Below are 25368 nucleotides of genomic sequence, written 5' to 3' on the forward strand. Positions count from 1 at the left end.
TCAACAGGAGTGCTCGCTTGATTCGTTAAAGTACATCATATACTACACTGTACATTTAAGGTGATTCTGTAATTTGGTGTTCTAGTGTTGTTTGCTTGACACCTACCCTAAGCGCATTTCAGAACTGGGACTGTGTCTTTCTATGTGTTTGTATGGCTTGTATCACGGCAGGCCCTGATCCTCATTCTCTCCTTTTGGTGACCATAAGCCACCTAATAAAACACTGATTTAGTAACTAATGGACAAAGATAATGAATCTGAAATAAATTCATACAATGTTTTCCAGCCAGAAGAGGCCAGAGAGCTGTAAAAGCTGAGAACTAAGCCATATGAAATACTTGCTAGCCTTGCTGTTGAGAATACCTAGGGTTGAATCCTGATTTGCTGTCTACTGGATTTTATGTATGGCTCCTCCCCTAAATCTTTAATCATGTATGCAAAATGGTTTAAAAACATACCTTGACTGAATGTGACTGAAAACAACTGTGAAGAGGAATCTTTCTGTTGTGTGTCTCCTACATTCTTGTGTTGATAAAATGCATAGAAAGGATTCAGGGGTAGTCTTTGATTAGTCTGAAAATTCTCTGAAGAATATGTGGTCCCTGGTAGCCCAGTACTACAAACACTGTAACTGGTGCTTAAGGCTTCAGCTGCAGAGACCGTCACCAGCTTCTGCTGGACTTTCATATGCATAAAACTGCATACTTGCGCAATCTGGCTAGCCAGAATCTAAACCTCCTATACCATAGGAGTCGCTTCATCTATCATTGGCATATGGCTATCTGGATTGAAAGTGAAAAGGTGCTTTGACATGACCCAGTTGTTTAGCAGAACCTTTCTGATGGGGAAACAAGGGAAAAGAGCATCTCCATTGGAAACAAGCTGATATTTAGGCAGAAGAAAATTATCCTGAGGGAATTTGGTCAGGTCAGCTGCACAAACATCTCATGAAAAGTGGCATCAGATCTTTAGTCAGAACAGATGGCCAGGAGCTGAGCTTATGCCACCTTTTGTAGCAAAGCCTTTCTTTACAGCAGGCAGTTGTATGTGTGTGGCTCAGTGCAGAAGGGAAGTCGAGTGCCCTCTACTGAACTGTCAATAAATGAGTCTCAACGTTTTCACTGTCGTGGGACGTTCTGTGTTATAGCTCTAGGGGCTTTCACAGGTAGGAACTACGATGAGAACTATGATGGACAGGTCTTGGAGCACTGCTATGACAAGTGAAGGATGCTTGCTGATGTAGAAGTCTTAGGTTTCTTTAACAAGTAAGTTTTGGGCCTCTCAATACAAGAAAGACATTGAGGTGTCCGAGTGTGTCCAGAGAAGGGCAATGAAGCTGGTGAAGGTTCTGGAGCACAGGCCTTATGAGGAGCGGCTGAGGGAACTGGGGTTGTTTAGCCTGGAGAAGAGGAGGCTGAGGGGTGACCTTAATGCTCTCTACAACTACCTGAAAGGAGATTGTAGTGAGGTGGGTGATGGTCTCTTCTCCCAAGTAGTTAGCGATAGAACGAGAGGAAATGGGCTCAAGCTGCACCGGGGGAGGTTTAGGTTGGATATTAGGAAAAATTTCTTCATGGAAAGGGTAGTCAAGCATTGGAACAGGCTGCCCAGAGAGGTGGTGGAGTCACCAGCCCTGGAAGCGTTCAAAAACCGGGTAGACATGGCACTCTGGGACATGGTTTAGTCTAGTCTACTCTTGATTGGTTTAGTGTGGACTTGGTGGTGTAGGTTAATGGTTGGACTGGATGATCTTAAAGGTCTTTTCCAACCTAAACGATTCTATGATTCTATGTTTAAGGGCATATGTTATTAAGGGCATATTCTCTTACATATTAAATAAAACACTTCAAAAAGGGTAGCCATTGTGATTGCTCATAAATGTAAGCCAAGGCCTCAAGAAGATTGTTGGCTACCCCAAGTCATACCTAGAATCAGAATCAGAGTATAACAGAACACAAGTCTTCCATGCCACCAGACCAAGCTGACAGCCACGCCTGAGGCTTTCTGTGGAAGCACAACGTGCTGTACTTTTTTTCTGTGGTGACAGAAATGATAGACAAGGTCAATAATTCTGGGAGTTTCTAAATTTTGTTTGTTTGTTCATTTGTTTTTCTTTAAATGTGTGAACAGTGTTTTGTGTAATGAATTGAAGGTCCTTTTGCTCTACAGTGGTCCTATGACAGCTCTTGGAAGTAGCTTTTTTTTAAGCTGATTACCCTCTATTTCTCCTTGTGCTTATTGTCTTCTTCTGGGAACTGCAGGATCTTACAATGAAATGTAATGAGGAAGAAAAATCACTAAGCACAGAGGCATTTTCCAAGGTTTCACTGACCAACCTGCGTAGACCAGCAGTTCCAGATCTCTCCACAGACCTGGGGATGAACATCTTCAAAAAGGTGAGTGGAAGAAAATTGTACTTTAAATTACCTATGTTCTGCTAAGTGGCAGCTGAAGGTCTGCTTGGACTATATATATTCATGCCATATGTGAGATTGACATCTCTTTTAATTGGAAGTGTTTCTGTGTGTTATTAAATAGGTTTTTTATATGCACATTGCAAACACAGTACTGAAATCTTTATACAAATAACTGTCCTGCTGAACCGGCATGAGGGGAGGGTACTCAAACAGTACTGATTTTTAAGCGCTGGCGCTCACTGTAGTTCCAGCTAATTCAGTGAGCTTTTCTGATGTTTTTATTTCATGAAGCTCTGGGTTTGCAACCATCCAAGACACTTAGCAGGGTTTTGTGGATTCTATGAATCTAGCTCATGGTCTGAGAATGTCACAAAATTATACAAGGGCATCCATCCAGGCCTAGGGCAAGACTGAGTTCCTTTACATACTCATACAGTCCCAGAGTGCAGACAGTTGCTATCAGGGTAAATGGCCAAAATAAAAAGCTCAGGGTGGAAGGTTACACTTGGGCCAATATCTGTGTTATCTTTTTCCCTCAAATGGTAGTTTGCCATTCTTCAAAGCCTCTATCTGCTCTCGTATTTGCTCCTCTTCTTCCTGCAGTTTAAGAGCCGCAAAGAGGACAGGGAGCGTGAGCGCAAAGGGTCAATTCCTTTCCACCATACTGGGAAGAAGCGGCAACGAAGGATGGGGGTGCCCTTCCTCCTCCATGAGGATCATTTGGATGTCTCGCCCACTCGCAGCACTTTCTCCTTTGGCAGTTTCTCTGGAATCGGAGAGGACCGGCGTGGCATTGAGAGAGGAGGATGGCAAACTGCCATATTAGGTGAGATATTATCTCTGCCCCAGGTTCTGTGTCATTCCTGTCCTGAACATTCAGAGAACAACAGAGGCTCTTTATTTCTTCATCCATCCTATTGCCACCTTATGTCCTTGGCTCTGTTTACAGCATTACACACCTGTTTGTAGAATTGGCAACTGTGCTGACAGCAGACCTTGAACGACTTATGCTTTAGTTCACTTTTTCTCTGAAAACTACCATCTTTACTGGAATAATAGCTACTGTAGCACTCTGTAGTCATGTCTGTACCACTCAGTATGCTTTCCTTGAGTGGTAGCAAGCATTGCACAACTGCAGCTTAAAATAGATTCAAGTAATGGTTGCATCCTCTTCTTTTAAGAGAAATCTGTGGAGAAGCAGCAATATGGTCATTGGGAGTGTGGCAAAAAATATTCACAGTCTTCCTCAAGTGGGTACAAAATAAATACGGTATTGTCTCAGATAGTGAGGCTTACACTGTCTTGATATTACAAAGATACAGTGTTTAAATCTAAATATTGGCTCCTTCAAGCTTCCAGGTTCACTGAACAGTGTCTAGGCATTGTTTCTGTTTCACAAACTTACTCCTAATGTCACAGATTTTCATCCTGGCACCCTTTTGTGGAGATGAAGGGCAGCAAAATGATTGCCTAAGGCCATGCCAGAGCCTTCTCTTTTTCACCGGCTTAGATGGCATCATTTGGTAAGCTCTCCATTGTAAGCTCTCCATTGTAAACATACCCCTCTTTGGGGCACACAACAATGAGGTTAGCCAAGTGTATTCTTAAAGATTCCCATGTGTTTTGTCAACTGTTAATACACAAACACTTACAGATTTGTACAAGAATAGCAAACTTGGTATCCAAATTCTCTTTCCCATATCTTCAGTAGCTCAAGAAGTTTGTTAAATTTTGATCTCAGGGGCTCCAGATTCTTGTCGTGGCTTAACCTACAGGTCTTTCATTCTGATGTCTCGGTGAAATTATGTATTTCAGATCCAATGGTCAACAGACCCTTTGCTTTAGCACTCCCCATCCTAAAATACCTATTTATTTTGGACAAGGAGAGAAGAAACCAAATTCCTGTAACTTGCTCCAAAGGGTGAAGTCTTTCAGTGCTGACCAATCTTATTTTCCTGAAGCTGCTGGAGGGTGACAGTGTGAGCGTCAGCTAAATCAGCATGTGCCGAAGGGAAGAGCCTTGCAGAGAGTTTGTAGATTCGATCTTTATGCCAATGAACCCCCAGGAGATATCCTACTATAATGTTTGGTTCTGCTTCACAGGGTCCTTGAAGGCCTTGACTTTTGCTGACTCCAATCCTTCAATTTCTAACCTTAGTTACTGTCGCTTGCCTCCAAGCACCTCTCAGATGAGTAGACTGAATAGCCTTTTCTTGTCTTCGCCCTAGGAAAGTTTACCAGACGGGGGAGCTCTGACACAGCAACGGAGATGGAGAGCCTGAGCGCTAGGCATTCGCACTCCCATCACACGCTGGTCTCTGATCTGCCGGACCACTCAAACAGCCATGGAGAGAACACAGTCAAAGAAGGTAAATTTAACACATCAGGAAAGAAACGTTTCACTGAAATATCAACTCCAAGAAGCTGAGGAAGCGTTACTGTTTCCATGTATGAGTATATGACTAATTGCTTCTCCCCTTCCCACCCACCCCCTCCCCCCCCCCCCCCCGCACCTCTTGAGGGTTTGTTTTGTTCTGTGTAGAAAAATGTTCAAACCTTTCATGTTTATCTGGTGCAGTTTGTCAAAAAAATTGGCAGCCGTCAGCGGGGAGAAGGGAGGGGTTGGGGTTTCTTTCATCTTACCACAACACAGCACAGAAGTTTGGGCAGAAACTTGGTATTGCTAATTTTAGTGGTTTCATGGGGAATCTTGTGGTATTTAATGTCCCTTTGCAGTCCCCAGCTGCTGGATTGTGCTCAGAGTCACAGTTTTTTCTTAATTCCCCTGGTTCCGAATAGAAGCCTGGCTTTTAAATTTACTTGAAATGTCCCTGGGGCCCATCTGTCTTGGAGCCCTCTGCAGAAATGGCAATGCCAGTGTGACCACGACGGGTGAGCCTCTGGTGGGATGAAGTCTGCTCCAGAAGGAAGACTCCTTCTACTGGCAGGGCAACACCACCTTTGTCAAACAATGTTAGCCAAGCAGAGGAAGGCTCTCTTCTGTCAGCAGGGCTGTCTGCACCAGAGCGCTTTGCTGGCACCGCTCCTACTGCCTAAACACAGTGAATTTGTTTTCTCCCTCGTGTGTAGTGCTACTGGCAAAACCTGGTCATAGAGATTGGGCATCAACTGTGGCAAGGGCAACCTTAAACCTTGATGAGGGAACAGGATAACACACACCCCATGGAGCAGGGCACAGTCTGTCTCTGCACAAGCTGTCAGGCAGCATACCTAGGAGGCTACAGATGCACCCACATGATATGTGCTGTAGTCTTGGAGCTCTCAAAGATCCATGCTCTTTTCGCACAGCAAATCTGAACAGTCTGAGAGAGGATGAATTTGCATCAGTGCTAATCCAGCGTGGGTACATCTCCTTCATCTCTGCTCTGTGCCTCCTGGGCAAAGCTCTTCTCCTGGACCAATTTTCTGCCTTCCCAACCTGCATTTGTTCTATAGGACAGTAATCCCACTCACTACACCAGCTTCCTAGCCAAATATTTTCTAAATGGTAGCCATATGCAATGCTTGTTTTTCTAGTTGTACCCCAGGTACAATTGTGTAGCAACTATATGAATAATAGTATGATTTTGTAACTAAATTTCATGCTATTTCTAGTGGTAGTCTATGACTTTGAATGAACCGTTCTGTAGTTAGACAATAAGTACAAATATTACATATTTCTTTTGTTTTGTGTGACCAACCAAATCCAAGCATACTGGTCATTCATAATTTCCCATCTGTTGTCTACTTTCCTTGGCCAGGAGACATTTCCTAATAAACTCACTTCTTCTGGCTTACACACTGAAAAGCAGAGATAAAAAATTAGTTATATCCTAGGTAGCTGCTCAAGCAGGCATGCATGGATGTACATGAAGAGTCCTCAGTCCTCCTTCCCTGCCTCTGTAATTCCCATCCAGCAGTCAGTACTATCAGTGACAATGAAATAAAGATACAACACAGGAGACGTTACTTTATGTAGGATTTGGATATGGATTGTTGTTACCCATTTCAAAACAAACTAAACAAAACCCTACTGAAACAGAGAATAGCTACCCTTGGATAATCATCAAACTTGGTAGCCCAGGAACAAAATTTCCTAATTCCATCTTTATATTGTTATCTTCACCATGCAAATTTCAGTGAATGCCATTAAGAAGTCACACTTGCCAGCAAGTAATCCTGTGATTACAGGCAGCTAATTCCTGATCTTTCACCAAATTGTAGCCTAGTTCAAGGTACTGCCATAGGCCTTAGAACATTTCTCGTAATAAATAGTGCTAGTTCGATGCTGGCAGGGTTGCACAGGCTATGAGGAAATGTAGTCACCACTCTGGCAAGTTGCTATTTGCACAATATAACCAGTCCATCACTGAGTCAGTGCTTGAACATTTTTATTAGATGTATGTTATTTTATTCATTAGAATACATTAAATAGCCTTAGGTAGAGGTTCTTTGTTATTCCATAGCCCTGTTACTGTACTGTCTGGCAGAAGGTGGTCCAATCGACACCATGGGACATATAGGGTCTTTCTACAGGGTGTGTAAACCTACTTACAAAGTACCAAGTGTGGGAAATCACTAACATCGCAGCCTGGAGTTCAGCATGAGTTGTAAAACTGTGGCGAATCCTTGATAAAAATTGGCCTGTGTAGCAAAATGTTGTCACTACCTGAGCTAACCAATTTAAAGTTAAGCTTGGCTGTGTCATGAGGTCCCTTCTCTGAGCACTGTGAAGTTAGACGCCACATTGCCTTTCTCAACAGTCAGCTTTGTATTTTGGAGATGGTTTAGACTGTCACAGGTACTATTAGAAACATGGTGCTCCATTTTTTTCAACTGGTGAGATGAAATATTTCAAAGGGGTGTGACTTAGAAAGCTGCTCCAAATTGGTGCTTCTGTTTCCCTACCTTGACTCCTGCATCCAACTGCAGAGTCCTTCCTCTTCCCCTTGTAGGGCCAGTGCTGCTTTTAAGACCAGGCACTGGACCAATACAGGGAGCAACGCTAGCCAAAATCTAATCCCCCTTTTGGATTAGATTTAGGCTGGCTGAGCTCCCTGATCTACTTAACTGCCCAGTTGACTAAGATCCACTTAAGCTGCCATGGAACTATACTGCTAGAGCAAGCTTGGCGTTGTTCTAATTTACACTGGCTTAAAGGAAGAAATTAATCTATGCTTTCATCCCTGTACCCATGATAGGAATTAGGAACCTGTCTTGTCTTCCAGCATTACAAGCTGCATTAAGAGTTGCTCCCTTCTTGTAAACAAGGACAGCCTCAATTTGCTATTTCATAACTCTAGAGATGGAAATTTACAGGTAGCCATTTTCCTCCCTGCAGTGCGGTCCCAGATCTCCACCATCACTGTGGCCACCTTCAACACTACCCTGGCCTCATTCAATGTGGGCTACGCCGATTTCTTCAGTGAGCACATGAGGAAGCTTTGCAACCAGGTGCCTATCCCTGAGATGCCCCATGAGCCGCTTGCCTGTGCCAACCTCCCACGGAGCCTGACAGACTCCTGCATCAATTACAGTTGTTTGGAGGATACAGATCACATTGATGGAACCAACAACTTTGTCCACAAGAACGGCATGCTGGATCTCTCGGTAATTGGCAAGGAATGAGGAAAGCCAGGTCCCTCTTCTCTCAATATAGCTGTACCATTGAGATCAGGGTTTTGATGGGCTTTTCCTCCACCTCTTTATATGACTTCTCTCAGCAGTACGTAAAGGTCAGTCAGATACATTTGTGCATAACCTAAAAGTCTCCTCTGAGATACTGCAACTCCTATTACTCCTTGCAAGGAACGCATGTGCATGTGGAATGCACACATCAAATCTTCAGTGATATTATTTAATGGCTGTGTTCCTGGGCATGCACCAAGTTCCCTATAAAATAGTATAAAACTGAATAGCACCTTTATTCTAATGGCACCTTAAAACTCACCTTTTCTGCATTCCCCTGAATGACTTGACAGATCATGGTGCACTGAAGCAGTGTTCTCAGGCTCACAGATGTCATCTCATGGTTTCCTTTTCTGCCTGACTGTGCCCAGCCTGTGGTTTCTTGTCTTACACCTAGACTGTAGGCTCTTGGGGTTGAAGGTTGTGTGTACTTCATTCTGAGTTTGTACTGTGCCTGCTATAATGAGTCTCTGGTCTGTGACTAGAATTTCCAGGCACTAAATAGTACTAGGAGAGAAAATAAGTCTGACTTTACAATGTTTGAATCTCCCAGGTGGTCCTGAAGGCTGTTTACTTGGTCCTGAACCATGACATCAGTTCCCGGATTTGTGATGTGGCACTGAACATTGTGGAGTGCTTACTTCAGCTTGGAGTGGTGCCCTGTGTAGAGAAGGTTCGGAGGAAGAGTGAGAACAAAGAAAATGAGGCCCCTGAAAAGAGACCAAGTGAAGGATCCTTCCAGCTCAAAGGTGCTGCTTCTGGTGGTTCAACTTGTGGATTTGGGCCTCCCCCAGTTAGTGGAGCTGGAGATGGAGGAGAAGAAGGAGGTGGTGGAAGTGGTGGAGGAGGTGGAGGTGGAAGTGATGGAGGTGGTGGAGGAGGAGGAGGGCCATATGAGAAGAATGACAAAAAACAAGAAAAGGTTTGTCCTGCTTCCCTTTACACAATTTCTGAATGTACTGTAATGTTTGTTAAGATTGAGTATGTATGTGTATGCAACTGCCCTGCTGTTTTCCCTCCTTTTTTTTTTGTACTACAATCACAAATTAATTTGTTTTGCTGTGGTACTCACTTTGGGTTCCACTGAAGAAACACGATTAGAAATTCAAGCACTGTAATTACTCCAGCAAAGCAGCTGCCAAAAGCAGAGTTTGTGAGCCTTGCATGGACATTTTCAATATCTTCTCAAAGTGCCTGAAACCCTCAACCACAATAATTTTTTTCAGGTTTATGATTCATAACTTATAAGGAAAAGCAGAACCCAGTGTGTGAGCACAGTTAGGTTTTTTTGATGGTAAGAAAGCATAAATTTTTCAGTATTGCTATGAGAATTGGCCAAGAGATGCTGTTGCTGACCTCCAAAGTTGCAATTCCTGCATAAAACCTAAGATGTTTTTAAAAGCTTGTTTTTCTGCTTCGACAAGCCAGCTCTCTGTTTTTCGGGCACAATTTTTTGAAGTGCTGAGTGGTATTCATAGCAGCATGTAGGGGGCTTTGCATTTATAGGATGACTTTTTGAGAGGAGCTGAAAGGGAGGGGGCTGGTCCCTACACTTGAAAAGTAATTGGAGTAAACATTTCAAGAATAACAACTCAGTAATGGAGTGTCTGAGAGGAGAAGTGGACAGCAATTTGTTAAAAGTGCTAACAAAATGCCAGTGGTTGTGCCAGAGTTTCACACCATCTTTCCCTCTGTGACTCTCAGGATGAAGGCCCATCTGTCAGCACCCATAGGCTGGCACTCACAATGCTGATCAAAATTGTGAAGTCCCTGGGTTGTGCCTATGGTTGTGGAGAAGGACACCGAGGGCTCTCCGGAGACCGCCTGAGACACCAGGTATTCCGGGAGAATGTAAGAGAATTAAAGCTCATTAAAGCGTCCCCCTTGTACTTTTGACATCAGCTGCTGAGATTGCTGTCTGCCCCCTCTGTAGCTTTCTCTGTATTGACAGTAAATGTGTTGCTCTTTGCCCCAGTTCACAGACTGTGTTGCAGCCCAGCCGTAGCAGATTTTCAGCTATCGTGTTACCTTCCAGCCCCTGGGGCTTGCTAAGAGCGCACTTGAGGCCCAGGGTTCTTTTTGAGTACCCCAATGGATGGGTTGTCTGGGAAGGGACAAATACATGGGAGCAAATCCCCTGTTTGAGCTGGCGTAAGTAATTTTTCATGCTGATGGTACCCCAACAGAGTACACTATTTACAAGAGGTGCAACTATCTTGGGTTGCTTATCTGAATCCAGAAGTCTAAGGTGTAGTTATGTCCACCTTTCCTAATGGTGATTATGACTGGTTGCTGCTGGGCTGCTCCATCAGCTCCCAACAATTGGAGTACACTGTGCTTGCAGGCATGTTAGTGTGCTGCAAGGAAGTAGAAAACTCATGCGCTGTTGAAGGGCAGGGTGGATGGTCATTGTTGATTCCTTATATTTTTGGTTCTGCCCAAGTTGAAGCAGTGGAAAGTGCCCAGGATATAGCCCAGACATCTGACTTCATCCAGAAGAGTTTGACTCTCTGAGATCAGTCCAATGCCCTGTCAAATATGAGCCTTTCAAAGGCTTTCTCTAGCACATGCCTCCTCCTTGCTTCCTGTGCTTACAGCAGAGAGTATTTTTGATGACTGTAATGAGAATTTACACTGTGCCCATCCACGGTGTGGGTGGGAGCCAGGTGTTCTCCATGGCTTTGGTTAGCCTGAGCTATGTCAACAGAGTTACAATTTGGTTCTGGGATCTGAGCGAGATGGCTCAGAGATGGATTGCCTGCCTCTGTATCACGCAGCGCTCTTCTGTTAGCTAGACTCCCGGGTACTAAGAAGACTGCAGCAGTAACATTAGTTCTGGACACAATGGGACAAATGGGGTAAGAGAGTCCCAGCGGTAACAATAAAAAGGTTCTGCACAGAGCACTGGTTGAACATACACCATATCCATCAAAATGTCAGTTAGGCTTTTATGTTGTGTTGGAGCTAAGCCAGCAAAACATTTAGGCCTATGCATAACATTAAGCATAAATGAATAGGTCTCTTGGAGCCAAGGTTCTTATCAGACTCATTGAATTGAGGTCTTTATGGGAAGAGATTTTCCTACACGTCTAAGTCTGCTGTGTTTTCTGTGCATTTGTCTGGCCAAACTGCTTTGCATGCACCATTTGTGTTGACTGCATGGACGATTACATGTCTGAGTTCACTGGAAAGTTAAGCACCCTATTGTAGGTAGCAGGAGAGTTCATGTTTCCCATAGAGCTGATATTTCAGATTCTCTAACTCCAGCCTGCATGGGGTTCTGGTAGGGTGGATACTTTCGTGATAAGAAGTTGACAATAGCTTTTAAGTAAAAAGCTAATGTTTTGCATGATATAAATTGGTCAATGGGTACAGGTGCATCAAATGGTTTGGGTCTGAGACAGAGGCTGAAAATCAGATGCCTGAGGCTAAGAACCTGTTTCACCAAGGCAATAAGCCTTGACTGAGGTGGTACATTCCTACTTCATTCATATTCAGTGAGATTTTACCTTCAGGCTGGGGAGAGGAAGAGAGGCCTTGAGACTTGGCTGGCAGTGACCACCACCACCTCCAAACAGTGGCACCCATACTGGTGCACTGTCTCCTTGTGCTGAACTTCTTGTTTGCTTCAGAGGTGAACCTCTCTTCTGTTACAGGACCTGAACCTTCTGGCTCCTAGGGAAGGTTACTTTAGACAGCACAGCAGAGCACTGGCTAAGCAAGAGCAAAAAATACCTGATCCTGTTAGCAAAATTCAAACACATACTTTGATGTAATGCGATGTGATTTGATGGATATCGTTGCAGGCTCAGAACTGCCTCACAAAGCTGTACAAACTGGATAAGATGCAGTTCCGGCAGACCATGAGAGATTATGTGAACAGGGATTCTCTCAATAATGTGGTGGATTTCCTGCATGCTTTACTGGGATTCTGCATGGAGCCAGTCACTGACAGTAAGTATAGCTGGCATCAGAAACTCTCACTTGAATATTCCTAAACTGTACCATCAGAAAGAACCCATGCTTTTTTCTTTTCCTTTAAAAAAGAAAAAAATGGTGAATTACTATCCTGAGAATATACAGACCAGACCGTATCCTCAGTCAGTGTGAGTCAGGGGAGTTGGATCTCTTCTGATTTGACCACCCAGTGACCTCACCTAGTGGTCTTGCATCACTCAGTACATCTGAAATTGAAGGCCTCTCTGTTCACAGCTCTTCAAAGAAAACATTTTCATTCAACTATGCCTCAGGCAGGAAGTTTTCTGCTTCATGACATGACCAGGCGCCAGCTGGAATGGCCTGTTTAATCCAGGGTTTATTCTGAATGGCGATATAATTGAGCATTAAAACCCTCTGTGGTGCCTCAGGTGAGGCAGTAAATAGCAAGAACAGATTCAATAAACAAGAACAGGAACACACAGATGCACATGCCTACAGTTACAAGCGTGTGTGCATGTGTGTCTATGTATATCTATATATGTTTTCTTTTTTTTTTTTGAAGTTAGGAAAATTATTGCAGGTACTATTAGAATGACCACACATTTATGCTTGGTCACTGAATGCAACAACAGTTAACAATGATTGTTTACAGAGCAGGAACGGCTGCTCTGAAGCACTCAGGGAGTCTGACTAGTCTGTTAGCCTACCTCTGATCCCAGGCATTTCAGAGAAAGCATCAAAAAATATTATATAGTAGGCTTTTGTGAAGAAGATGCCCATAGGAAGTTTCCCCAAGTATTCATCAATTATTGACTGGCTCATGCTTTGAAGCATGGCAGCTCGTGCAGCTTTTGAAAGTCTTTTCTCTCACCTAAAGCAACTGGGATGTTTCTTGTAATTCATATAAATGTGTAAATTTTTTTGACTCTTTCTGAGACCTTGGTCTTCTTGTGCACCTTGCAAGAACAGCATTCCTGTAGTTCAAAAGATTTTCTTTTCATGGGTGTTGTCACTTTTCAGTTTAATCAAACATCTCTTGTCCTTTAGAACAGTAAATAAAAAAGCTGGAGGTATCGTTCAAATTTTATGCCTTATCCTGTACATCTCTAAATGAGAGATGTGAATAAAAGGAAACCAGAGTCATCCCGATCTTTTCAATCCTTTTTCATACTACAACTATTTCTGGGAAGATTTCATCCTTCTCATTTATTTTACCCTTCCCTTCTGCTTTATTTTTCTGGGGTGGGATTGTGAGAAATGAGCATAGGATATTAGGTGGGGACTTGTCCTTGTCTCATGCGTCTGAATCCCTTTACGTGTGTCTTTAAGCCATCTTTTTTAAACCGTTCCTAACAAGGGGGCTTGCTTGTACTTGTACTTCACAGACAAGGCTGGATTTGGGAATAACTTCACCACAATGGACAACAAGTCTACAGCCCAGAGTGTAGAAGGTATTATTGTGAGTGCCATGTTCAAATCATTGATCACTCGTTGTGCTTCTACTACACATGAGCTGCACAGCCCGGAAAACCTGGTAAGCACTTGATTTCATGTTAACAAAGTTACTTTTTCACTTGGGTGTCACCAGTGAGGCTTTACAGTGAAGAATTAATTCAGTTTAGCCAAATCCTTTGAGCGTAGCAAGCTATGCAGTCACAGTTGAAACATGATATAAATGTGATGCCTTCCTTGCATGCCTGCCTTGGAATCTGGGGACTTAGCCAGGATAAAAGTTGTGCACTCTGAATTGTATTTTCCTCTCTGTTCAAGCAGCTTCTGTGTTTGGTCCCCCCACCCCCACCCCCAATGGATTAATAGCATAGTCTGGAACAAGGGAATAATGAACAGGACCACAGCCAGCAAAAATCAACTTTCAGCAAAGTTAAAGCCAGTTTACTTGGTTAAGGACGTAGCCCACCCATGGCAGAGTACGTGAATTACTGCACGGCAATTTGGTAGATCTTTCCAAGGTTTAGATAAACATTCAATTTACCAAACACCTGGAGGAAAGTAAGGTGCTGCTGGTTGCTGCTTACGTGCTATCTCCCCAGAGCAGCCAGTAGAATGGATGACATGAGCTCTCTTCTTCCAAACTGGTGCATAATCTAGCAGCTAATCTTAAACCACCTCCTTTATTATCAGAAATTAGAATTTTTCATGGAAGCAACCAAGAAGCACTCTTGTGCTCCATCTTTACGGCAGAGCTGTAGAGGCACTGAAGTCCAGCTAATGGGGCAGTAATCCTCTGTGAAGGGAGGGGACAGCGAGAAGGGAAACCACAGTAACATCTTAAACCAGCAGAGCGGTCTGCCTATGTCCAAGTCCTCTTGTTCTTATGGATATTCCTCCTTATGGAATGTTTCTCAGCAGAGATTAAGTGGTGGGATGCCGAAAAACATGCACCATTGTTGGACCTAGATTAGGATCACCAAGTGTAAATTTTCCTTATAAATTGTATGTTTTCTGGACAGTATTTCAGCTAGTATGTAAGGTGAAACTTATCTTTAAGTGTAGCACCATTAGCTGTGCCTGTATGGAGAATATAGTACGCAGAGTATATATGAGAATTTCCTGTTGCATCACTCTTTAAAGTCGATTCTGTGTTCAATATCTTATGAAAAGAGCCTTTATCAGTATACAAATCCAACTATTTGTTTGTTTGGGTTTTTTTTGTTGAAATCTGGTTGTGCAGTTCCTAGCTGGGAATTTTCAGAATAATCCAAGATCTTTCAGGACAGTTCACAGATCAAAAATCAGGTCTTGTAAAACTGTTCCCTCCATCCCCTTGCCGTCAGATATAGAGGTGATTTGTCACATCACAGATGTGTATGAATGTTCAGAACTAAAAAAAGCCTTGAGTGTAGGAGTAGCTTGGGGAATGAGTCATTCCTCTCTCTTCCCATGATGTAAAGCTCTAAAATAATTAAGAAAAATCCCAAGACACCCACTGGCTTTGAAACAAAACATGCAATTTTTTGCACTCTACTTCCCCCCTGCCGCCCCTTCATTTAGCTTTTTCATGCCTTTTAAGATTCTGGGCTAGATGAATGGGATAAAACAGGCTTTAAGTCATCTTTGCAGCTCCCCCATCTTGCAGCTGTTTTAGCCTCTGATACCTCTACATCTGCTTTAGCCCATTGCAGAGCATGTTCCATAATAATCCTCCTCATTTTCTGCTGCTTCTGAGTGCACTAAATGGAGTTTCCAGCTTTTGATCCCAGCCAGAAGACACAAACCCTATATGTGGAAATTATATCAGGCAACAGGCAGAGGAAGCAATGGCCTGCTGAAGTACCTTAGATACCATTGATTCTCACTGCTTCTTCACAAACTGCAGACTGAATTCTTTCATTTTCATGATGTCTTGCTACTCAGGGCTTGTACTGCGATATCCGACAGCTGGTGCAGTTTATCAAGGAGGCTCATGGCAATGTCTTTCGGAGAGTGGCACTCAGTGCCCTCTTAGACAGCGCTGAAAAGTTAATACCAGGAAAAAAACAAGAGGAAATGGAGCAAGAGCCAAAACCTTCTGGGAGCAAAAGGTGGGTGTCTAGGAGGCAGAAGGCAAATGACTGATTTGCATATGGCTGTATGACTACATGCACTGAACACAAATGTAGACAGTCCAAAGGCTTGTGTGTTTTATCTTGATAGTGTATGTCAGTTCCCAATGTACAGATTTGTACTGTGGTGGCAGTCTCCTTTAAAATTTAATGAACTGAGACAGTAATAGATTTGCAACACAAAGTGTTAACCCTCTCATACAAGAGGCCTAAGAGAACAGTGAAATGGAAACACTGGGAGGAGGAAAGGTTAAGAGACATAAGCAGCATAGTGTCAGTCCCAAGACAGTGTGTGGACATATCTTTTAATGTGCATCACATCCTTAGTGTTGTTTATCTGAGAAGTAAACCCTGGTATACAAAACACGTCCCAGAAGAAATTTAATCCTGACATGCTTCTTTATCAAAAAGAAATTTTCTCTAGTGCTTTGAGGCTTGTCATATTAAAATGTTGGTAGAAGGATTAAGAAAGTTGAAAAACTCCTAAAAACCTTGGCTTTGCTTCTAAGAGCTGATGCCTTTTTCATGAATTATATATATAGGGGCAGTAAGTTCCTAAAGAGAGGGTACATCTCTAAAGCTCCTTTGTTGCTCAGCAGTGCTGGTTTCTATTGTCATGTAGCTATGTGATGACCACGAGATGGGCCATTCATTCGCTTTAGCTGATTATTTATTTTGTCTGTACAGATCCGAGGTGGGAAGCGTCATCATTGACAAAGGCCAGGCATCAGCTGCCCCTGATGAATGCCGTAGTTACATCTCAAGCCGCCCAATGCAAACTCCAGAACAGTAAGCAAATATTGAATTGTTTCACACCTTGTTGCCAACAGCTTCCTTCTAGGATTAGTACAAATGGGCAGGACAGCAAGGACTTATATCTCACTTATCTCTTTGGATAGTACAACAAAGGTGTTGAGCGTTCAGGAGCTGCTGATAACACCCAGGTAATACCTATTTTCAATGCTGCCAACTGGACCCACTCTGATTTTGATGGGGAACTACCAGAAATTGTCAAATGACAGTGCAATAGATTTGTCAATATCGCATACTACCATATCCATGAATAGAGTGTTAATTCCTCAGAGATGTCATCACAGCTGTTCTTCATGCTTTCTTTGTACTTCTGGGGGATGATTCTATTAATTTTCAACTTCCAAGTTGTTGCTAAGGGTCATTAATCCTTTAATGCCTCCCAAGAGCCAGCCCATTCCTGACCTATCTTGGGGATGGAGTCTCCGAAGATTGTTGCATTTCCCTTATCAGCACAGGTGCTCTACCAGTTTTCTTAATGAGCAAATCAACCCACTGTTAGGGACTGCATGTTTGAAGTCTCTATTGTCCACACAATTCTGCCATTTAATATTGAAGTAAATTTAATCAATACTCTTAAGAATTTTAGCAAGTTTTATAAATGGCCACTGGTCCCTAAGTAACTTTGGACAAGTCATTTAACTTTGCTGTGCCTCTGAATACCCATCTGTCTTGTTGAAGTGCTTTGAGATGCACTGTACAAAGACATTGCTTGCACAAGGGCCCAGAGCTCTGTATTATGCATTCTTCCACATTAACTGGGCCTGCAAAATCTCACTGTTGCTGAGACTGCAAGGATAACACAAAGCCTTTTACTGCTTTGCAGAATTGCAGCAAGCTGTTCTGCTCTGAGCCCTGCCACAGCCATGGGAGTTCTTGACAGCATAGCAAAATATGCTGTCCCCATTCCAATACGTTAATGAGAACTGTGACTCCAGAAGGTTCACAAATGGCTATCATGATGTCCAAAAGCTCTCCAGCACATATGCTTGTAGAAAGCACCAGTGTAGTCTTCTCAGTATGGGTCATTTTGACCTAAAGAAGATGATTTATTTTTCACGTGTAGGAACTAAAAATTGGAATGACCTGTTCAGTGGACAAGCTCCTCAGGTAGTGTTGTGGTTTAGCCCCAGCCAGCAACTCAGCACCACGCAGCTGCTCGCTCACTCCCCCTACCCCGATGGGATGGGGGAGAGAATCGGAGGAGTAAGAGTGAGAAACACTCCTGGGTTGAGATAAGAACAGTTTAATAATTGAAATAAAGTAAAATAGTAATGATAATAATAACAATATAATAATGATGATAATAATAATAACATACAAAGCAAGTGATGCACAATGCAATTGCTCACCACCCGCCGACCGATACCCAGACAGCTCCCGAGCAGCGATCACTGCTCCCCGGCCAACCCCCCCCAGTTTATATGCTGAGCATGACGTCATATGGTATGGAATAGCCCTTTGGTCAGTTTGGATCAACTATTCTGGCTGTGCCCCCTCCCAGTTTCTTGTGCCCCTGGCAGAGCATGGGAAGCTGAAAAAGTCCTTGACTAGCATAAGCAGTACTTAGCAACAACTAAAACATCAGTGTGTTATCAGCATTCTTCTCCTACTAAATCCAAAACACAGCACTATGCCTGCTATTAGGAAGAAAATTAACTCTATCCCAGCCGAAACCAGGACAGGTAGAAAAGATGGTTATTCTGTGCCTTGAACAATATTGAGCATGTTTTCAAACTTGAGTATGTCCCACTGAGAAGGGTATGTTTGGAATTCAAAATGGAACAATCTCAAAGAACAGAGAGGTCAGGAGGGGGTTGTGGGAGGGAGGCCTCATTCCCCTGAGCATTCAAACCTCACTGAAATGCAGTTCATGCTCTGTATCCCTTTTCTTCCAGTGATGAGCAAATCCAAGGGGCTGTTCTGGGACGCAAGGACTTCTGGCGAAAGATGTTCAAGTCACAGAGTGCAGCAAGTGATACCAGTAGTCAGTCTGAGCAGGACACATCTGAGTGCACCACTGCTCACTCCGGGACCACCACAGACAGGCGCTCCCGCTCCCGTTCCCGACGAATCTCCCTTCGAAAGAAACTCAAACTCCCCATAGGTAAATGTATGTCTCTTCCTGTTCTGTATACATATTGCATGTGCAGAGAAACACAGATAGATATATCTGTCTTAAGAAATATTGCAACACAGTTCCTTATTGTCCAAGTATATTGTATATTCTCCCAAGGGAAGCGGGGAAATGCTGCTCTCTCCATTTTACAGATGGGAACTGAGGCAAAGGGAAACGTAAGCAATTTGCCAAAGGTAACAGAGGATATATGTGGCAAAATAGAGTATTGAATCCGTGTCTCCAAAGTAGTAGGCTAGTATCTTAATCTCACAGGCAGTGTTCCTCTCTGTAGAAGAGCAATATTCCAAATAGCATTTGATAGACAAATATATATCCTTTACAAGTCCCAACACCCAGCCTTGCATGGTAGTTAATGCATGTAACATGAAAAGGTTGCCTTCCCCTTCCCCCCCATTTTCCCATACCCTGGCATGGCCACTTTGGAGAAATATGCTGCAATTGCTAATAAATAGATTCTGCTTGGAAGTGTTTTCAGAATTGTCCTGAGTGGCTTATTCTGCAACAGGGAACTGGCTGAAGCGCTCCTCCCTCTCTGGCCTGGCTGATGGGGTGGAAGATCTCCTAGATATCAGCTCTGTCGACCGTCTGTCTTTCATCAGGCAGAGTTCCAAGGTAAATGTGTCAGGCGGGATTGCAGAGAGCTTGGAAGGACAGGATCTGGCTGGTTTTAGCTGTTCAGGGAAACATTCTACTCAATATGGGCATGGCAGCCAATGAGACTCGATCACAGAAGTCTTCAGAGTAGAGTACTGTGGGAATTTGATACTGGACTTTTGCGGCTCACAGTGAGGGTTAGGTTAAACCTACACTGTACTTGTCAGTCTGCCATGGTTCACTGAGAGAGAAATGCAGGCTCTGTCAACACACTTAAGGTTTAATTGTTGGTCACACTTCTACTTCCTTCTTTGTGCCTTTACAGCCTCTTGCAAAAGACCAATCCCTTAAGCAGAAAGCTTAAAAGATGAAGTGCTTCAGCGTACACAAATCTGTGCAGACCCACTTGTATTGCTATGGTGATCCACTGTGTTACAGCCTTTCTGTAGATGCTTTATGTCTAAGCAAGGAAGACCAAGAGATAGGGGTACGGCGCAGCCTGACCTGGCCCTCTGTCTTTGCGCAGGTGAAGTTTACCAGCGCGGTGAAGCTGTCAGAAGGAGGGGGGCCAGGAGGTGGCCTGGACAATGGGCGAGATGAAGAGGAGAATTTCTTCAAGCGTCTTGGTAAATGGCGCACCTGCCGAAGACACCCATCCAAGCTTCATCACACAGAAGAAAAAGATGGTTAGAAATCAGGGTTCTCGTCTCCTTTTTTCTTTCTTTTTATCTTTTTTTCTTTTAACTCTTTCTTTCTGTATTTTAGCCCTTTCCCTTTTTTTCCTGCTTTCTCTGTAGTTTTTGTATCCATTCTAGCCTTCTCCAACTTTTTAGTCTTTGTAACTGTTTTCTTTCCCTTCCTTCTTTCTTTTGTTTTGATTTAGAAAAAAACTCTTGTAAAGTCGATTTTTTAAAAAAATCAAGACTACCCAAATAAATTATGCAAATACAACATTTGGGCTTTTTAAATCAAATTGAATTTGATCAACACACTTGAAAAAATTAATGCTTGCTTCAAAGCACTTAGTTCAAAATTAGGTGTGTAAATCTTTTGTTGCCTAATATATCAATGGGTGTTCCATCAGTTTTTTTGTTTGTTTGTTTGTTTGTTTTTTTCCAATTTGTGACCATTTGACAGTTTTAGCAAAGATCAGCACTGATGAAATGGAAAACCCTGCACAAACCTTGTTATAATTATCTCTTTTCTTCTGTGTTTGCATGTCTAGTGTCTGCATACCATTCGTTAGGGATGCTGTCCCTTTTTCTTAGCACACAACATAATAACAACAACACTACTTTTCCTTTCCACGAAAGTATATTTAATTGCAATGCATTTTCAAAATCAGCAATGTTTGAGAAGTGCCTTTATGAATAATACAAGGTCATGATATATTCTGTTTTAAAATGTCATGCAGTCATTCACATGCTCATGTCCTCAGCTCAGAGCTCATCCTTGTTGTCAGGGAGACAACCTTGTATCTTGAAGTTCTGTTACTGTTTTTTTTCAAGAAAACCCAACCCGACTCCCAAAAACACACAAAAAGGAGTAGATTTTCTTTCTCACCATGATTTCTGTGGCTTTATAGTATGTTACATTCTCTGGCGTTATGTTTTTGTTTTCTGACATTACACTTTGACACTGCATTGCATGTATTTCACCATCATCTGTCCCAGACCTGCAGTGTAATGCATGTAAAGCATTGTTCAGGCAAGTGATACTAGCAAAGTATGAGCATATCTCACCAGTGTAAACCGGTCCTCATTCTACCACTGCAGAAACACTGGTGGTGGTTTTCAACTAGCTCCTAGATGAAAAGTATCGCTCTTTTAGAAAGAGAATGCATCGGCCCAGCAGCTTGTTGTAGCTTGGTAGCTGAAGGTGAATACCCCCACAATGGAAGGAACTGCATTGTTTTCTTCATCCGCTACTTTGTGCTGAAGTAGGTGTGAAATACTTCCACCACGTTTTCTCCCAGCTCTTACTGGGAACAAACAACTGAGGGGCAGTGAGATCTTTACAGACTGCCACAGCTGTTTCTACAGTGCTCGTGTGAGATGTCCTTCAATATTTTCTTGTAGGAAAATTTGTTTTCATCTTTCTTGCTAATGTTGATTTTATGCTGCTGCGAGTTTGCTTCTGCCTAGAGTGCCCATATTATTGATTTAATAGCACAGATTTAGTCTTGGCCCTGTGAGCATCAAAAGCCTTGTTCAGCGTGTGTGGCACATCTTATGTCTATACAAAACTCAGATGACGCATTAGTATTGGCTTTTTGAACTTTGGCAGTGTTGTCCATACTTCAGCCTTCTGTGAGTAACATCAGAATTTATGTAATTAATGAAGAGAACTTGAAAGTCTTTCACATGCCTGTGAGAGATGTACATGACACATGCTTGGTTTTGACATATGTATGCACTAGAAATACCAAAAGTGATGCAATGGGTTAAAGACAGAGACCCTTGCATGTTAGTATGAGAAACAGGCAAATTGTCCAGTGATGTTGATGGGGAGGGTTGGGCTGTTGCCTGATCTCTAACTGAAGAAAGGCAGGGTATTTAAAGTTTATAAGGCAAAGCGTGACAGTTAAGGAACTTCTATCACCATGTTCACAAGGTTCTCTGGTATGCAATGAAAGGCACATACCATTAGCAAAAATATTAGCGTAGCTGTACATGCCTGCGTGTGTATGGACTTGTATGTGGGTAGTGAAATCAACATGAGGCCTTTTCAGGGTGGGATGGTTTATTACACAGTAGAACAGCAACGTTACAGAGGGCCTTCAAATTCCAGTGCTTCTGTATCTTTCATAAGGTCGGCTAGTTTTATGTGCTTATGCAGAAGAGAATAAAAGCCTGTTGAAGGCGGATGGGCGTGCTATTAATTCCCTCAAGATGTGACCCTAAAGCATCATTTTGGAACCTATTTCTGCCTACCCATTCTTGTCATTCATGATGCTATACCATTACTTTGCTCATGCTTTTTCCATGTGGTGTTTCCTCTTGTGTTTTTGGGTTTTTTAACATAGTAGACCAAATTTAAAAGAAAACAGACATAAGAGAAATACATTACAGTAAAAAAATAATAACAAAATGTAGAATAATTTGTCATATCATTTATGAATTGTAATCTTCATTGTGATATATCATCTAGACCACTGGCAATTCTGTGTTGGATATGTATGTAAGCATACATATGTGTGTGTGTGTATATCTGTATGTGTGCATATGTATCCACATATATACACAGAAATATACGCACACTCATGCATAACAGAATGTTTATTTTAATGATCTTTCTACCTATACTAAGAACACAGCATATATACTGAAGTGAGTTACAGTATGTTTACATGCATGAGACCTTTAACATTCCTTCAGGCACTTACTGGAGACATTGTAAGTGACCATAGAAGTTGCCAGGGTGTTTAAAGCATACAGCACAGGTGAACCACAGCACATCCTTGCTCTGAGGGGTGATCTCGCATTTGCACAGGAAGCAACTGTGGGGGCGGGAGCTTGGGCATCTGGTGTTCTCCTATGTTAGGAAATGGTCTCGGCTCACTGGGTGAGATTTTCAGCAGGCTTGAGTCACATTAACATTAAGCCAGTGAGGGCTCCCCTGCTTACAGTAAGGCTGCTCCAGGATGGGCATAGTGGAGGACAGTCATCAGCTGCCTCTGAAGGATTCTTTTGCAAAACTTCAACAAAGTGCAAGGCTGGGACTGCAAAGGGCTGTAGTGACAGACTGTAGGTAGTACCACTGAGCCCAGGTGGACAAAGCCTCTGCTAGATCTTTACAGTGGGGGTTAGGCAGATGCCTTAGGCATGCCTTTCTGTACCAGAAACTCAAGTTTCTGTTCTTTATCTCATACAGGCACAGCCCTAACAGGGCCCTGAATAGGAAACATTTGTTTGTACCTCAAATGAGTTAGTGTTACAACAGCCATAGCAGGAAGGCTCAGATAGCATGCTACAGGCTATAAGGAAACAGGAGGAGTTGGAAGAAAAGGGTATTTGTGCCTGCTCATTTCTGTAAGTGTTCTGCCTGTTCTTTCTACTTTCTTTGTTTGTTTGTTCCATTTTGATGAAATATTTCCCAACATAGGAATATTTTGTTTACTGGAAAACTATGTGCAGCTTCACTGGAGAGAGAAAAGCCACAGATGTCGTAAAGTCTCTTGAAATTCGATATACCACTGTCTTCAGGGGAAAAGTTAAGATCTACATTGTCATTTTCTGTTGTGACTATTGTTTGTGGTATATAAGTGCTTTCCAAGTAATTGTGGGGAGTGTGATCTCAAAGGGACTTTGAGTTTCAGCCATTCTTCCTTCCTGAGGGAGGAGAAGTCACAAAGTCCTGTAGAGCTGACGTTTTGCCTCTTGTCTTTCAAATCCATGTTTAAAGCCAGTCTTGAATTCTCCACTCAGTGTTCTCTTCTTCAGTGCTTTATCCTTCAGTATTCTGTAAACTTTTGTACATTCGCATGTAAACAGGAAGAGTATTATGGATAAAGAAAAAAAGCCCAGAAGCTGACTATTCTTGTTTTGACCAGCCACCTTGGCCTTGAAACTACTTTCCTGATTTCTCATCTGTGTCTTTCTGCCACTCTCTCAACTGTGGGTACTGACTGCATAATGATCTTCTGCATTCAGAAGTGTTCATTCCAATCAGCAATGGGATTAGTTGATTTATCATGTGAAGCCTATACATGGAGTTTAAAATCGTGCTTGAAAGAAGCCCTGGAGGGGGGTGCTAGCTTCATTTTCAAAAGGAAGTCTTATTAGGGAGCTTTCCGTCCCAAAGAGTGCAAGACACTTCAAGGGAGAGAGTCTGGCATGATGATGGTACCTAGCAATTTAGTCCAGTCTTACTTTGGGTGTTCTGCTAATTTTAGAAGATGTATGCCTAAAAAAAGGACAGTACTTGATTTCCACATAGAACATTTCCAATATTTGCTATTGATTTTTCTGTCCTAGTAGAATATATATATTACTGGACTGATACATAAGGAATAAGATTTATGCATGCTCCACTTTAAGGTAAACTTAGAGGCAATAGAGAATTAAGATAAGAGATTATTCAGGAAAAACAGACAGTAAGCATGATCTTCTGTGTTAAAGAGGTGGGGAGGAAGGGCCATATTCTGGTTCACCTATGCTGGAGTAGATCCTGGGCTTCCACACTGAGTATGGTGAAATTGTTTTGGGCAGACATCAGTATGTCCAAGACCAGAATCTGGCTTGCTGTACACCTATTTCACAGAAGTCATGAATATTGTAAAAATGCTCCTGTTATCTTCAAGATAGTGCATCAAGGTGAGGAAGGGATTTAGACCATGACTGTACTCATCAGGGGTTTTGTATCACTTTTTTTATTGGTGAGAGACTGTATTCCCTTCTCCCTACCCCTCCCTGCATCCCTTCTGTACTCTCTACCTCTTTAGGTTGCCATAGCTTTGATGATCACTTGACCTCCAACCAAGAAGGAGGAAAATCCAAGAACGTTGTGAACCTGGGAGCAATCCGCCAAGGCATGAAGCGCTTTCAGTTTCTCCTGAACTGCTGTGAACCAGGCACTATCCCCGATGCCTCCATTTTGGCAGCAGCCCTAGATCTTGTAAGTCGTTCACTGGTGTATTTTTACCTGCTGAGTGAGAGCATGTGCATACGTGGTGGTCCGTTGTCATTCACTAATGCTGTTCATGCCCGCACAGAAAGCAGGTAAAGCATCACAGCAATGCCAGCTGGTGTTGCTGTTATTAGGTGGAGTTCTAGCATCTGTGACTGAATGACCCTGCAGACAAAATGGATCTTTTTTTATTACATGGCTCCCCATAACTAGATTATTGCCAGTGCAAGCTTTTATTGTCAGACTTCAAAATTTGCTCACAGCCGTTCTGCTTCTGCTCCTAGCATCAATAATAACCTACAGACTAAGGATTGAAGACTGGATAACTACCTGGAGAGGCATAGTAATTCCACTCAGGAGTTCTGACAGAGTTATAAATACATTAGGCAACACTGAACTATTAGTCACCAGAGCCAGTCAGTGGAAAAAACTTCAAATGTCAGAGCGTGCATGCTTTTAAATGCAGATATTGCTTATTTGCAGATCCAAATCACAGAAATGATACAACTCAATCCCTCCTTCCTGACACTGAGTGCCTCTTCTGTACCTCCCTCCTTCCTTTCCTTGCAGTTGCTGGTTTTTTAACAGT

At 42.7% G+C, this 25368-nt stretch overlaps 1 protein-coding gene across 3 annotated transcripts in view; it reads left to right on the forward strand.

Moving 5' to 3' along the window:
• Positions 1 to 25368, forward strand: part of UNC80 (unc-80 subunit of NALCN channel complex) — a 133336-nt gene that overhangs the window by 22949 nt on the left and 85019 nt on the right. The window contains exons 9-22 of one of the 3 annotated variants that reach the window (XM_075710650.1): positions 2262 to 2396; positions 3021 to 3243; positions 4646 to 4786; positions 7759 to 8027; positions 8659 to 9027; positions 9810 to 9956; positions 11912 to 12059; positions 13430 to 13578; positions 15420 to 15586; positions 16295 to 16396; positions 18316 to 18530; positions 19063 to 19169; positions 19678 to 19777; positions 24595 to 24767. In XM_075710650.1, coding sequence (XP_075566765.1) covers positions 2262 to 2396; positions 3021 to 3243; positions 4646 to 4786; positions 7759 to 8027; positions 8659 to 9027; positions 9810 to 9956; positions 11912 to 12059; positions 13430 to 13578; positions 15420 to 15586; positions 16295 to 16396; positions 18316 to 18530; positions 19063 to 19169; positions 19678 to 19777; positions 24595 to 24767 — 2445 coding nt within the window. The remainder of the gene's footprint in view (positions 1 to 2261; positions 2397 to 3020; positions 3244 to 4645; positions 4787 to 7758; positions 8028 to 8658; positions 9028 to 9809; positions 9957 to 11911; positions 12060 to 13429; positions 13579 to 15419; positions 15587 to 16294; positions 16397 to 18315; positions 18531 to 19062; positions 19170 to 19677; positions 19778 to 24594; positions 24768 to 25368) is intronic. The other 2 variants (XM_075710649.1, XM_075710651.1) reach the window with 2 other exon arrangements.

The sequence above is a fragment of the Pelecanus crispus genome, chromosome 5, assembly GCF_030463565.1.
Source record: "Pelecanus crispus isolate bPelCri1 chromosome 5, bPelCri1.pri, whole genome shotgun sequence".
NCBI classification, from domain to species: Eukaryota; Metazoa; Chordata; class Aves; order Pelecaniformes; family Pelecanidae; genus Pelecanus; species Pelecanus crispus.